The 14,688-nt window shown below is 39.0% G+C and overlaps 1 protein-coding gene across 3 annotated transcripts in view; it reads right to left on the bottom strand.

Moving 5' to 3' along the window:
• The window catches only part of FAT3 (FAT atypical cadherin 3), a 537,424-nt gene that overhangs the window by 22,110 nt on the left and 500,626 nt on the right, over positions 1 to 14,688 (bottom strand). For all 3 annotated transcript variants that reach the window (XM_051986799.1, XM_051986800.1, XM_051986801.1), the window contains one exon: positions 7,909 to 8,377. In XM_051986799.1, coding sequence (XP_051842759.1) covers positions 7,909 to 8,377 — 469 coding nt within the window. The remainder of the gene's footprint in view (positions 1 to 7,908; positions 8,378 to 14,688) is intronic.

Below are 14,688 nucleotides of genomic sequence, written 5' to 3'. Positions count from 1 at the left end.
TAAAGTAGGCTCTTTCTCATATACCAAACAATGGAAAGCTGCAAAGATTTTCCCTCTTTAATTTTAGGCTGAATGTCAAGGGGAAAAAACCCTCCTGTCAGTGAGACTATTAATTAGTCTTCTAAGGAAAGTGGTAGCAGAAGTATCACTTGGGACATTGAACACAAGTCTGGATAAAGCAGACAGTGTGCCCGGGGAATGAGCTCACACTGACACAGATGGCCTCATGATTAGTTAGGCCATTTCAACTTTTAATTACTCTGATCATTTTTTTTTTTCCCCTTGTTTCTTTTCAAACACAAAGAGGGACTAAATTCAAAAGCCATGTAAACCCTACAAAATGAAAGCACACTAAAGGGAGACCTGGAACTTTCCCTGTGTGTGCTAACTGGCTCACATCTCACATAATGCAAATGGGGCTTGTCCTCCAACAGTTTACTGAGGAATTGGAAGCTGTTTGTGAAATGTGAGGGAACTAAACATGAGGAGTCTTTATGTCCGCAGTTTCCAGCATGTTCTTCTGAACACTTTATATGTATATACATATATACTTAAAGCACACGATATACATATGTATATGCACATACATATATGTGATGACCGCGTATTTAAAATCAGCTGGAGTCAGGAATTCAGGTTAGGGGAAAATCTTCCATCTTTATTCTTTTTGGAAGTGAAGAAGGATCGCAATCGCAATGTGAGCAGCTGCAACAAGATGGCAGCCAGCAGAGGTGAAGGGGGATCGCGACAGCAATGTGAGAAACTGTGACAGGAACCAGCCAGCAGTCTCTCTCTGCTTCTCTCTCCACCGTTCTGCCTCCATCGTCATTTCCTATACAACACATCAGGACTTGCACAAAGAGTGGGCGGGGCCATTCTTTCTCCAAGCATATATCTTAATAGAGTATGCTCCAATTACCATTTAGCCTCACGTGCTTGGGACCTCAGTGCATCAACTTGAGCTTCAGCCCATTACACATATACACATATAGGTCCATATTACATCATCATGTATATATTCTAAAATGAGTTTTGTCTGTTAATAGCTTTACTAACATTGTCACCTTGAGACTTTCCTATTGCATGAATGATGAATTTAGTCCATTAGGAAAAGCTACCCTAAAAACTCAATGTTTTTTTTTTGCATTTTTTGAAACTACAAATGTATAGCTAATCTATAACTACTCCTTTGTCAGTGGCGCTCTCTCCTTCTAAATCATTCTTATGTAGTGGGGCCAACTTCCAATACTGATTTTTATTTGTCATTCCACTTTTATTTTCAATTTTTAAGAACAATGCAGAGAAAGAAGATGGCTCTCAAGGTAGTATCTCTGGATAAAATGGAAAAGCATAAATTTCCCTCTATGATCATCTAGGACCCTGGTCTCATATGGCTGGGAATATAAATACTCATACCCAAACTAACATGAGTTTCACTTGGGAAAGCACTTTTTTTTTCAAGTTCTGTAGAAACCAAGACCTGTTCTCTCAAAGAACCTTCAAGATTTCATGGATCTCACATGAGAAAGGCCTACACTCAGTTAAGGGTATATGGAAAAATTTTATTCCTATCATCAAGCAGAGAAGAAGGATGAAATGTACTCAATGTCACCCAAAAAATGAGTTGGAAAAAATGTTTTCTTTCTATTTTCTAGCAGGGGCATAGGGATGTGACATATTCAACATCACCCAGAAAATTCTGGCTCCACTAGCAACAAAATTCAATATTTAAATATCTGATATTTATAGTTTAATAGGTTTATAAAATGCTTCATAGACATTATGTGAGTAACCTTGTAAGGTTAATGCCATTAATACCTCTATCTTACAAATAAGAACACTGAGGCTCAGAAATGTTGATTTGTCCAAGGTCACAAAACTAATATTTGAAGTGGGCTTTAAATCTAGACCTTTCTGATTCTAATACTTGTTCTTTAGCCACTATGCCAAACTGCCCCCCAAAATAGATAAATACTACATCTGACTTTTAATTTTTAATTTAGTATTCTAAAGAGAAAACCACTTTTCTTTCTCCATCTGTTTACCAACTTGCCGGGGATCTTATCAGTTGCCAGGACTCCAAGCATTACATTTATCAAGATACCTGATGGCAAATTTGTAGGTCTGCTCAGGTTTAGTATAGTCTGGAGACAGAATCAAGAATCAAGATTAAAAGAAAAACAACAAACTCAATAATTTCTTAAGAACCAAAACTCTTCCCAAATACTAAAAAACTATTTATAGCAGCATTTCTTATGATGTAAAACTATGGAAGAAAAATTGCTGCTTATTAACTGGGAAGTAGCTTGAACAAACAGGTATGAGATTATAATAGAATGTTATTGTACCCTGTGAAATGATAAATGCGAAGAAATTGGAGAAACTTGGCAAGGCTGATATGAACTGATACAAAGTCAGCAGAACCAGGAGAGTAGCTTACATGACAATCAAAACAATGTAAAGAAAAACTACACTGAAAGACTTCAGAACTAAATCCAACCTTTCTTGTGCAACAAGATAACTGTATTAATATGTATACATATATTATATTTAATATATACTTTAACATATTTAACATGTGTGGGACTTCCTGCCATCCAGGGGAGGGGGTAGAGGGAAGGAGGGGAAAAGTTGGAACAGAAATTTTTGCAAGGGTCAATATTGAAAAATTACCTATGCATATATTTTGTATATACAAAGCTATAATAATAATAAAAAAAAGACTTCAGAACTGAAAGGCAGTGATTAATCATAATTACAGAAGTTTTGATGGTAAAGCATTGATAATGAAATGGCAGCTAAATGAGATGTACATTTTTACATGTGGCCAATGTGTGGATTTATTTTGCTTGATTGTACTTATTTATAACAATGCTTTTTCATTCATTCATTGCAAAGGTGGAAGTCAGTGGGACATTATAGGATTGTGAACAAAAAAAGGAGCATTAATATGCCTAAAAAAGACAAAAATCTACCAAATTCAATCTTGTTTCACTTTTAGCTGAACAGAGAGAATTAGGCATCCAGACCCTCATACAAATGTCCTAGAGTCTGCTTCTTCCATTGAGATTGCTTTACTGGGCCCACTTACTAAATTGCCACCTCACCAGTTACTTTTTTGCTTCTTAGGGACACAACTGAGTCAGGGGAGGACAGAGGAGTGGGGGACTAAGGTCTCCTTGTTCAGAGCTCTGCCAGTTTTCTGCTGAACAGCATGCTCCCTGGCTGTGGGGATAGGAAGGCAGAGGTCACTCTGGCTATGAGCCATTTCCCTGCCACAGTGCTTGCTGCTATTTCCAGCTCATGTTTATGCAACACGTATCATTTTGAGGTTCTGCTCAGAAGGAGCTTTCCCTCTGTGGCTGATGCAAAAGGCCATATTTATGTTCTTATTACAAGCCAGCTTTCTGGGCTCTGGCTGCTGGCTGCTGCAGCTTCATATGTGTCCTGCGGCTAGCTGCTGGGACAGCTAGACTTATAAGCATTGGTCAAACTTGCTGAGTGCCTCATTCCAAGGTTATATACACAGCTTCTAGCCTCTCTGCTCTACATGCCAAAGATTTGATTTTAGGCCTGTAGAGTGATGATGGAAGGGAGTAGCTCCTTAAAAAATAATTGTGTCCTACTTATGGTTCATTTTTAAGGACCCAATACTGTCCCAGAGTAACATTCTAGAAGAAACACTGATTGAGGGGCACTGTATTTTAATAACAGGGCAGGAAAAGTCTACTTTTCTAACATTTTTAGATGCATAAAGACTGGGCATTGGAATGGGGGAAAATTGGTGATTTATGTAGACCATTTAAATACTCTGGATTCTGGAGGAATAAACAATGTAGGCTTAGAAACAATAACTGCATGGTCAAATTATTAAAACTTAAATGAGAGGATGCTTGTGGATATCATCACATTTCTAGTTCTCTCATCTTATTTCTTCCTGCTGAGACTTCCTATTTAAATAAATATACAGGCTCTCACTGTTTGTTTAGTAGGGCAAGGATTCCTCTATTCCAATCAGGTCTTTGGAGAGCCCCTTGAGGAAATTACTAGAAGATTTTTCTTTCTTTCTCAGAAAAAGGTCTCTCCCATTGTTTTTTACTTCTCCCTGTTTTACCTCTAGCTAACATCGAACAAGAATTCTGTTTTATCTTAAGTCACCATGCAATTATATAGCCATGTACCCGTGGGTCTGAATTAAGAAATGAGTTGCTGGCTCCTTTTTCAGTGCATGATACTGGGAAATGTTCTTGCGCCTATTTTAATGTGTTTGCTGACAAGGTATGCATGCTTAGCAGAAAGTCTTCACTGTAAAAGAATTGACAAAGATTGTATATGACTCCTTTTTCTTCTCTCTGCAAACATCAAGGTGTCAAAACAGGAAGTATTCTAGAAACTGGAATGGCTTTGAGAGAAACTCTCTCCTTGAGTTTTGTGCTTGGCATTTACTCCCTTCTTACCTTTCTGGTCTCCTCACATTTTATTTTCCTTTTCCAGACTGGCTCAGAGACAGCAAAGATCTGTTTCCATGTCTCAATTCTATACAGATAGATACCATGGTGCCAAGAATTGACCTGCTCACTTCTGCTTCTTAGTCTTTCTGGCTTTCTTCAAGATTCAGCTGAAATCCAACTTTCAGTAGGAGATCTCTTCAAGTTCCTCCAGTTATTAATGCCTTTCCCTCTATCTTCTATGGACCTAGTTATTTCATGTTGTCTGTCCCATTAAAATGTGAGCTCCCTATGGGCAGGGACATTTTTTGACTTAATTTGAGTATTTGTTGTATAGTAAACAAATAAAAATGGTTGTTGATTGTTGATTGTGCTAGAAGGCAAGTCACTATCCTCTCACTTTTGTCCAATTTGGCTATGTGTGATAACAGGATTTATAGTTGAAAGGGATCATTGATTTAGTAGTGAAAGAAATCCCAGGGGCCATCTAGTAAAATCCCCTCAATTTACTTAGAAGAGAAACAAGACCCAGAACAGGGGTCCTTAACCTGGGGCCCAATTCTATCCACTGTGCTACCTAGCTGAAGTTCTGTTCTTAGGAGAAAGTCAGCTGTTATGCATAAGGAAGATAAGAACTGACGATTTATTATCTAGGGGGAAAAACCTTAATAACAATATTGTTAAGAGAATAATAAAATATAAGGGTAAAAGTGGAGTTCAGGCTTTTTAGCCTTCTTATTACTTTTTTTTTTTTTTTTAAAGGAAACCCACTGTGGGTTCTGGTAGCAATGCCAGCAAACACAATGTCCTGCCATCGTTAAAAGTATATTACAATTTGTGGTTGTGTAACTAGCATTTGACATGGAGTGGAGTTCTATTTCAACCCGATTTAATTATATGCTCCTTTTTTATATCATAGATGGCTCATACTAGCAGAATTGTTTTGCCTGGTGAAAAACTGGCCATGACTTGTCATAATGGGCTGGTTTATAGAACTACTGAAGTATAGTTAGTGCCCATCATTTGGGAATTATGGCACTATAACAACCCTTTATTTACATATACTGCTGAGACAGTAAAAATGGCAAATAGATTTCTTAAACTGAGACAGCAGAAATATCCCCCTAGGGTATTTGGCCCTCATTGTGGCAGTAACATATGCAAGTCTAAATAACTTTGGTGTCTGTATTTCTGCAGTGCATCATCTCGTAGACACTTTATACCAGTCTAATAATAAGATGGACTCTAAATTGGGAGTTGGGCTTCCTGAGTATTCGATTGTAATACACACTGTGGAGCCTATAAGTGATTTGTGAGAAAGGTTTAAATTTACTAATCACATGGCTGTGGAGTGATCCTGCAAATGGGCTGGAGGAAAATCAATGGCAGAGCTGCTCCCGTGCCCAGCTGCCTCAGAGAAGGATGGATGCTTGACTTAGTTTACTGTTAACTCAGATTCCTCATCCGAGGAAAGTCAAGCAGTTGTTTCATCTTTATACCCTGGGACTTTAGTAATCTTAGCGTCTTCCTCAAAAACAAAAAGCATCTACAAATGTTTTGCTGCTATATCTCCATCCCAAACTATTTCCTTCCCTTTCTTGATGTCTTTCATCTTAGTTGAGAGAGATAGGCAGGCATACATGTAGAGACATACACAGAGAGACAAAGAGAGAGAGAGAGAGAGAAACAGAGAGATATAGAGCCAGAGAGACAGAGAGATACCCACAGGAGAGACAGAAACAGAAACAGAAAGACAGAGGCAGAGGAGAGAGAGAAAAGAGAGACAGAAAAACAGATAGAGACAGAAACAGAAAGTCAGAGAGGGAGAGAGGGAGGACAGGAAAGGAGGGAGGGAGGGAAGAGGGAGAGAAAGAGAGAGAAAAAAGAGAAAAAGAGAGAGAGAAAGGGAGAGAGAAGGAGGGAGAGAGGAGAAATAGGGACAAAGACAGAGAGAGACAGAAACATACACACACAGAGACAGAGACAGAAAGAGACAGAGGGAGAGAGGAAGAGAAGGAGGAGGAGGAGGAGGAGGAGGAGGAGGAGGAGGAGGAAGAGGAGGAGGAGGAGAAGGAGGAGGAGAAGGAGGAAGAGAAGGAGAAGAAGAAGAAGAAAAGAAGAAAGAAGAAGAAGAAGAAAGAAGAAGAAGAAAGAAGAAGAAGAAGAAGAAAAGAAGAAGAGAAGAAGAAGAAGAAGAAGAAGAAGAAGAAGAAGAAGAAGAAGAAGAAGAAGAAGAAGAAGAAGAAGAAGAAAGAAGAAGAAGAAGAAAAGAAGAAGAAGAAGAAGAAGAAGAAGAAGAAGAAGAAGAAGAAAAGATGTAGGAGATGAAGGTGTAGGAACTAAATCAGAAAGGAAAAGAAATCAGTTGCTATTATATTTTGAGACTGTTATATTTGTTCCTCAGGTTTCATGTACAATGGTTATTGCTGTCTCAATTCCTATATTTCACCTGACAAAAATAACATTGGTCCAAAGCCCATTTCCCCCTCTTCTTTTTGCTATTTTCGATTTGCTATGTTCACTTCTCTTCCCTCCTGTGTTCAGCTTTTATTAATATTTTACCTCGCAGGGAGTAGCTGGAACTGGAAGGGACCTTGGAGCTGCCCAGGGCACCTCTTTTACAGCTGAGGACAGCAAAGGCCAAGGCTTGTCCGGGGTCACACCGGGTGCTAAGCGGCACATTTGAACTCGGGTCCTCTGATGCCAAATGCACTAATCTATTCACTGACTCGCTTTAAACCGGCTTCACAATTTCTGTGCTCCCCCGTGTGGGTGCCTCACTAAAGCAATTCCTTCAGAGTTGATGTGGACCTCAGCGATAAAAATCCCCAAAAAGGATGGCATCGGTTCAAATCTGGTTCTGCCATCAGGGGATTGCAGGCTTTCATTTCCTCCTTTCTAAAACAGGGGGTTGGACTAAAATGGCCTCTCCAGTTCCTTCCAGTTCTAAATCTGTGATCCCCTAAAGGCGTTAAAAAGCATATGAGTCTGGGGGATCAGCTGAGGAAGACCGAGCTTTTCCCGCCTTTGCTTCTTACCTGTAACACTACAAATGGATTTTTTCCCCTGAGGTAACTGAGGTTAAGTAACTGGCCCGGGGCCACACAGCCCGGAAGTGTTACATGTCCGAGGCCACCTTAGGTCCTCCTGCCTCCAGGGCAGGCGCTCTATCCAGTGCGCCCCCTAGCGGTCCTCACTACACAGAGATCTTGGAGAAGTTGAGCTAACTGTACATAAACAGGACGGAGAGCCCAGTGGCAATCTGGGCTTGTATATCCTTCCCTGTGGCTGGTTATTAACACACGGCACTTGGCCACTCTTGGATGACCCGCGGCATCTAAAGAGGCGCATTTCTAATGTGGTCCCAAGATGAAAGGGGTTCGTGGCTCGCGGCTCGGCGGCCACTGACTGAATGGGAAAAGGAGGGGGAGGGAACTGGGTTGCAGGTAGAGGCACTCACCGCCAGATGGCAGGCTAGCGCAGCTCCCTCCGTTCTGGCAGGGATTCCGCTCACAGGCATCCGGGTACAGGACACATCCGAGCTTGAGCTCGGTGAGCCCCACCACCTCAGCAAAGCTGCTGCGTTTGTTCTGAAGGGGCAGCTCGTTGTTATTCAGGACCACGGAATCCAGGCAGCCCTGGAAGCCACTCAGGACCTGCGTGACCCTCTTATCCGTCAGACTTCGGATGTTGTCCACCTGCACCAGGGCGCCAAAGTAGATGGCACTCTCCGTGCCCGGAGTCTGGAAGTAGAGGGGGGCCTTGCGCCGCTCCACGTAGCTATCATCCAGCGACAAGCTCGTGAAATTCTGATTGAGCTCCAAGAAGACCGAGTGCCAGTTCCCGTCATTCACGGCCCGGCCGGAGATGCCCAAGATGCCCGGTCCTGTGCCGCAGTCCAACTGGAACCAGAGTTTGCTGTCTACAATCTGAGAGGGAGAAAAAAGGGAAATGCATTAATATTCACCTCAAAGTATACTTGTGCATATGCACTTTCTTGCTGAGCCCAGGCTCCCCACAAGAAGACTGAAGAATATTATTAGATATGATAATAATAATAAAAACAAAATCAGTGTAACGGGATGCTTTTTCTTTGAAAAATCCCCTTCTCTTTGCCATGTCAATGCAGGCTTGTCCTTTCGCTGTCCTCCCCCCTCCCCTCTCCACTTAGTAATTAGTTACGGCCATAGTTATAAAAATGCAATTAAATTTAATGGTATTTACAGTCCTTAGGATAGCGCATTCCTAAAAGTCAAAGCAATGCTTCCTCAGATACAAGGACCGCTTATTCCCTCTTGTAATCCAGGACTCAAACCCGCTCAGTGGAAGGATGACTCGTTCCTGGGTTTACTTTTCACTGCCAATACTTAATACCTATGTGACTTGGAGCAAATTATCCACCTTTCCTGGGCCCCTCTTTCCTCATGTGTAAACTGGACTTAGATGGACTATGAGCTTCCTTCTAGATGAGCTATTTAATCTGTTTCATTGCAGTTCATTTCTGTATTAGTTATGGATTGATTTCTATGAATTCCTCTGGAAAACAGGAATTTTCTCTATATGGGGAAAATATGAAATATTAAAGGTCATAGGATCACATACCTAGAAGGAATTCAGAGCTAATCCAACTCTAATCTAATCCAAGACTTTCAGCTAAATGGCAAAGTGGGGACCCAGAGTCAGAAGAACTGAATTCAAATCCAGTCTTAGATCTTTACAAATTATCTGACCAGGGGCAGGTTGCTTGACCAGTTTCCTCATCTGGAAAATGGGCATAATAACAGCACCTACTTGTCAGAGTTAGTGTGAGATCATTAATGTTAATAATTATTATATTATATGTATAATAATTTATTATGATAATTATAAATAATGTTGAGATAATTGTGCGATATAATGTTATCTACTATTATTGATATTATCTACTGATGGACAAACTGAGGCTCCAGAATGAGGTAAGATCACACAGGAATGACACAAGATCACATAGGAACAGAAGAAGGATTGGGATCACAAAGTGGTAATGACATGATCATAGCTGGAAGGACCCTCAAAGATCTATCTATCCTCAATTTTTGGACTTGCAGAAGGTCACATAGATCAGAAATAACAGAAGCAGAATTGGAATCTATTACTCTTTACACAGGCAAGGGGAGAGTTCAAGGCTCCCTAAAATTCACACACACACACATTGATACATGCACACACATGGAGACATATATATACACGTTTGTACATATGCACACATACATGTGTGCATTGTAACAGATACAAATCAATTTTTACAAATATACTCTCATATTCCTCCAAGATAGTTCTTTTTTCCTTCTAACTAATACTGTTGCTCCTGGTATTAGAAGATCACTCAATGCACTATAATTACTTGTGATTAGATATTTTCAACAGCAGATTTTATTCACTCCTTAGAAGGCCTCCCCGTAGTAACACAACCTCTCATCTGAGATGGGACAATATAACTAGATGCTTGTTTTATGTGACTTTACTATTTCCATGAATGCCTCATAACGGAAGTTTAAAGCAAAGAACCATGTGGCAGGATCTAATATTAAGAAAATCTTTGAGACTACTGGTCCTGCTGCCATTCTGGCTTTCCCGTGGAAGTAAACAACTTTTGTGGAGATTCAACCTCTGCAGCTGCTACAGCTGCAAACAGCTCAGTAATCTGGCTAATGAATATTAAGAAGAGAAAATTCTTACCACCAGAGTACTTGGCCTTGTCACTTATCAGAAAAACATACGGTTTTATCAATGAAAATATGACTAAAGATGCTATCTGCTTTGCTTGGACACACTAAAGATCACTTGGTCTTTCCATTTAACTAAAAATTGACATGTTTTCTATGTGTCTTGTTCCCTAGAATTTGAGCAGTAAGCATTTTTAGTTATCTTGACTAAAACTGATTTTACTTAATTGAAGAAGGGAAAATTGAGTCCAATTGTTTTGAGCACTACTCCAATTTTCTGTTGCAGTTCTCATTTTTCTAGGTTTAAAGGGGAATAAATGGATTATACAAGAATGGAGCAGTGTGGTGGTCTTTTTTCTTTAAATTCTATAATGGTTTTTCTGGAGCAGGTTTCTTGGGGAGGTTTTCTGAAGGCAGCCTTAGTTTCAGTTAAAAGTAATAATCACTCCAAACACATACAGCTGATAAATGCAAATGTTTATTTTCTCCTTTCTAGGGCTTGGGTAGTTTTCTTAGAGGCCTATCTCTCTGCTTGGTTCCAAGAGCTCTTGCAGTTGTCCTTTGCCTCTGTTTTTTTCAGCCTCCAGCCAGCATCAGGGTGAAAGTTGGAATGAATCTTTTGTCTCCTTGCCTGGGCCTGGGCAGTTTTCTGGAGAGCCTTTCAGACCAGCCTTGGTCTCAGTAGAGGAAGTGCAGGAGCCCAGCCACCTCGGTGTGTGAAATGAAGTGAATCTGGTTGCACCTCCAAGAGAGGGCTTCTCCTCAACTGACTTGGCTGGTTCACTGAAGCTCTATTTATGCTTCTTCTCCGAGAGTGGGATTGTGAGATCCGAGAGTGGGATTATGAGTTTCCTCCCAGAGTGCTCTCTGCCCCTAAGAGCTTCTTGCTTATATATGAGCTCTCTAAAGGTGTGAACACAAGCATTGTTTCTATCAGTTTCACTTAGTACCTTTTTTTCTTCTGGCCCATAACATCTCCTTCTAAGATTACATCAATCATATGTACCATGCCATATTAGATAATTATTGTCTCTATCAACTCTAATGACTTAACACTTGTAAGGATTCCAACAGAGCAGGATTAAGGACCTTATATCATTTTGTAGCTCCTATATTTATATTCTGAAACTGATATCTGTTTCCTTCAAGAGCTTCTGTCGTGAATTCATCTAGAATGTGTTTGCTGTATAAATTCTCATTGTCAAGGTGACTTCAGAACAGAATAAATTTTGTTGTTTCTCTTTAGGAGAAGAAGGTCCTTCTATCTAGAGGGAGCACTGCTTTGACTTTTAGATTTTGTCTTAATTTTCTATTTGTATCCGCAGTACTTTGCCCATGTTAAGTCCTTAATGAATGTTTTTTCAATTAGTTCCTTCTTCTAAGAGGAATGTGAACTCTTGAAGGGGGACTCTTATTACTCTTTAGAATGCCCTCCCTGAGGGCAGGGACTGTCCAGAAGCTCAAATGTATTCCCAGTTCTTAGGACCCTCTGGTACATTAGAAGTGCTGAAATAAATGCCTGTTGACGCGAATCCTCAAGGCTGGAAGAGCTCTTAGGTTTTTGAGAGCCATGCAAACTGAAAGGTGCTAACAAAAGCCTGGGAAGGCTTTCAAGTGTGGATTCTGTGAAGCTCTCAATTGAGATATGTAAAGCATTATACAATTCTTAAAGTGCTATGTAAATGCTAGCCATTATTATTATCATCATGATTATCACTATTGCAATTATTAGAGTGGAGGGTTGGCCTTCTAGCTCTGTGATTCAGAGATTGCCACCATCCTAACCTTTGTTGACAATTATGTAGGAGTATTCCATGTGAATACCAGAGGCTAAACTATGGATAGAAAACTGATTCATCTGGAATCAATGAACTTTTCTTTTTCAGGGTCCAAGCTTAAGCATTCTTCATTTTTTTTTTTTTTTAGCACACATACACACACAAACCCACAAAATCTTCTTATTTCAGGTTATTAACAATAAGAGGTATATAAATATCAATGGAATACAAAGTAATATACTGAGAGTGTTTCTAAAATGTGTCTTATTCATGATAGACCTGTCAGAGATTATTAGAGCCTCACTTATTCTCTCAGACTATTTCTTTATCTATTCTTCAACATGTTCCACAGACCATTAGTTCTTTGGGACTCTCTCCTTAACTCCTTTGTCACAGTCCTGCTGCCACTCAATGTATGTCTCAAATGTATATGCTACATAAAAGCATATATGAGAGAATCTTTGTGGACTTAATACAGCTTTAGGAATTTAAGAATCTAATGAATGCTCTGTAATCTTGTGTATATTATGCAGCTTCTCTGTGTCTACATTTTTAGCTGCATGGAAGAGATAACTACAATGACTTATTTTACAAGGGTATTGTTGTGTATGGATAATGTTAAGCTCTACCACACACAAGCAATACATACATACCTCTCAAACATCCAAATTAAAAAGAGACAAATACATATAGTAGGAGTATTTTATTTTCCTCTCTGGAAAATTTTAAGTGTAATAAATGCGTGTTGGATGCATAATTTTTTGGTTCAGTGAGATGAAGTGAATGAATACTGTAAATCACACCAGAATACGTGCTTGCCCATGACTCTTGGATAATGTCCATATTTGTATATCAATGTAAGTAATAAAATGATCAAATTATCCTTTGGGGACTTCTTCCTTTTTGCACAGTCCATCTGCTGTTACATGCTATGGCTTTAATATAGTATCTACCAATCTAACAGGGATGGAAAGAAGAAGGAGGAAGAATACCTGGTTGGTGCTGTTACATTTTATGGGACTTAAAAAAAAAAAAGATGGGCAGAATTAAGCTTTCACTAACTTCAACCTTCTCTCACATCTGGTTTGATATCAAAGCCACACTCTCATTCAAGAGAATTGAAGTGGTATTGATATACATAAAATGATATGGATCACTGAGCACAAAGTAACTTGCAGTTTTTCTTCATTTAGTGAATAAAAAGAAAGCCACAACACATCAGCTTATCCTTATTTTAAAAATTATATTTTATTTAGAAATTTAAATTTAATTGGAAAATTTTACTTTATTGTATTTTTGAAGTTAATAGTGGTTTATATTTATACTATGCTTTAAGATTTAAAGTGCTTTTCACACCATTGTCTCATTTGACTTTAAACATTGTTGGGCAGGGTTTTGGAAATCATATACCTTTTAAAGAGATTAACGTAATAGAATGTAGTCCCCAAGCTTTCTCTCACCAAAACTTGTTAACCTTTTTCTGTTTCAAAGGTAGGTGATAATGAAAAATAAATACTGGTTGTTCTTTAAAGCATTTATTTCACTTTATTATCTTTAAAATGGGCCAGATCCCATATAACCCACCTTTTATAATGATAAAGTGTCCCATTAGTTAGTGAACAAGCTGTTACAACTGAAGTTCAAGCATGAATGAAATGCTTTATTACTGAATATCAAAGTTACTATAATTGGTATGCTACTGTGGGTGAGGGTGGGCAGAAGTGGGGATAAGCAATTTGTTCAGTGGAATTTATTATTTATAGACTCAGTTTTATAAAATATTTAGAGTCTCTGAGTTGCCTGAAATCAGTCATGATTTCCAAGCATCAGCCTAAATTCCAGTGACCTAGAGTCTCAGAGTCATTAGTTTGGAGCTAAAAGAAATCACATTATAGGGGCAAAGGCAAATTTTAATAAAAATTAAACTTATGGCAGAAAGAATTAACCTTTCTTGTCACTGTGTTCAATGCTGCCAGGAAGACTATATTTATATGAGCAGGGATTGATTAGAGACATCCTTATAAGCATGACTGGAAGAAGACTGAGAAGATGAAGCTTTTAATCAGAATTATTTAATTGGAATTATCCCCAGATACAATGGATGACCACCATAGAGGAGTCGTTCCTCAGCTCTGAAGGTCTTTCAAGCAGAAGCTGCTCTAACTCTCATTTATGGATGCTGTGCTATGTAATGATAATCAGGCTGAGATCACACTAAGGAACTCTTTGTGTCTTAGATAGACATTATGGATTGTCTGATAATTTGTGAAGAACTGATATTTTAAAGCCTGTTTTAGATTTGCTTTAAATTCATACATTCGGCACATTCACAACCCAAATCCTGTCTTACCTTTCACCACACAAGTTCTTTCCAACTGGCCCTAGCTCACGTTAATCATTAATTAATTTTGAGTTTTCATTTTTCAGGTTGTTGCCTTGAAATGGTACTTAAGTTTGCACAATTCCATCCACAGTTCTATCTTTGTATATTCCTCTTGTCTATTAGCCTATTTCAAATCTTGGCTTATTAGCCATGGCCCCATAGTTAGCATTCCATCTACTTTGCGTTTTAGAATCCATAGCTTTCTTTCGAATTAAAACTTCAGTTCAGGTACCGCCTCCTATGTCAAGTCTTTTCTAACTCTCTCAGTTTTGGTTCTTTACCGCTCTATAAGTTATCTGATTTTTTACTTACAAGTATATATGCTATATGCTTTACTAGAATGAAAGATCCTTCACTAGAATGGAAGATTCCCT

Source organism: Antechinus flavipes, chromosome 3 (assembly GCF_016432865.1).
Source record: "Antechinus flavipes isolate AdamAnt ecotype Samford, QLD, Australia chromosome 3, AdamAnt_v2, whole genome shotgun sequence".
In the NCBI taxonomy this organism is placed as follows: Eukaryota; Metazoa; Chordata; class Mammalia; order Dasyuromorphia; family Dasyuridae; genus Antechinus; species Antechinus flavipes.
The sequence above is the reverse complement of the archived record's forward strand: the minus strand, read 5'-3'. Positions and strand labels throughout refer to the sequence as shown.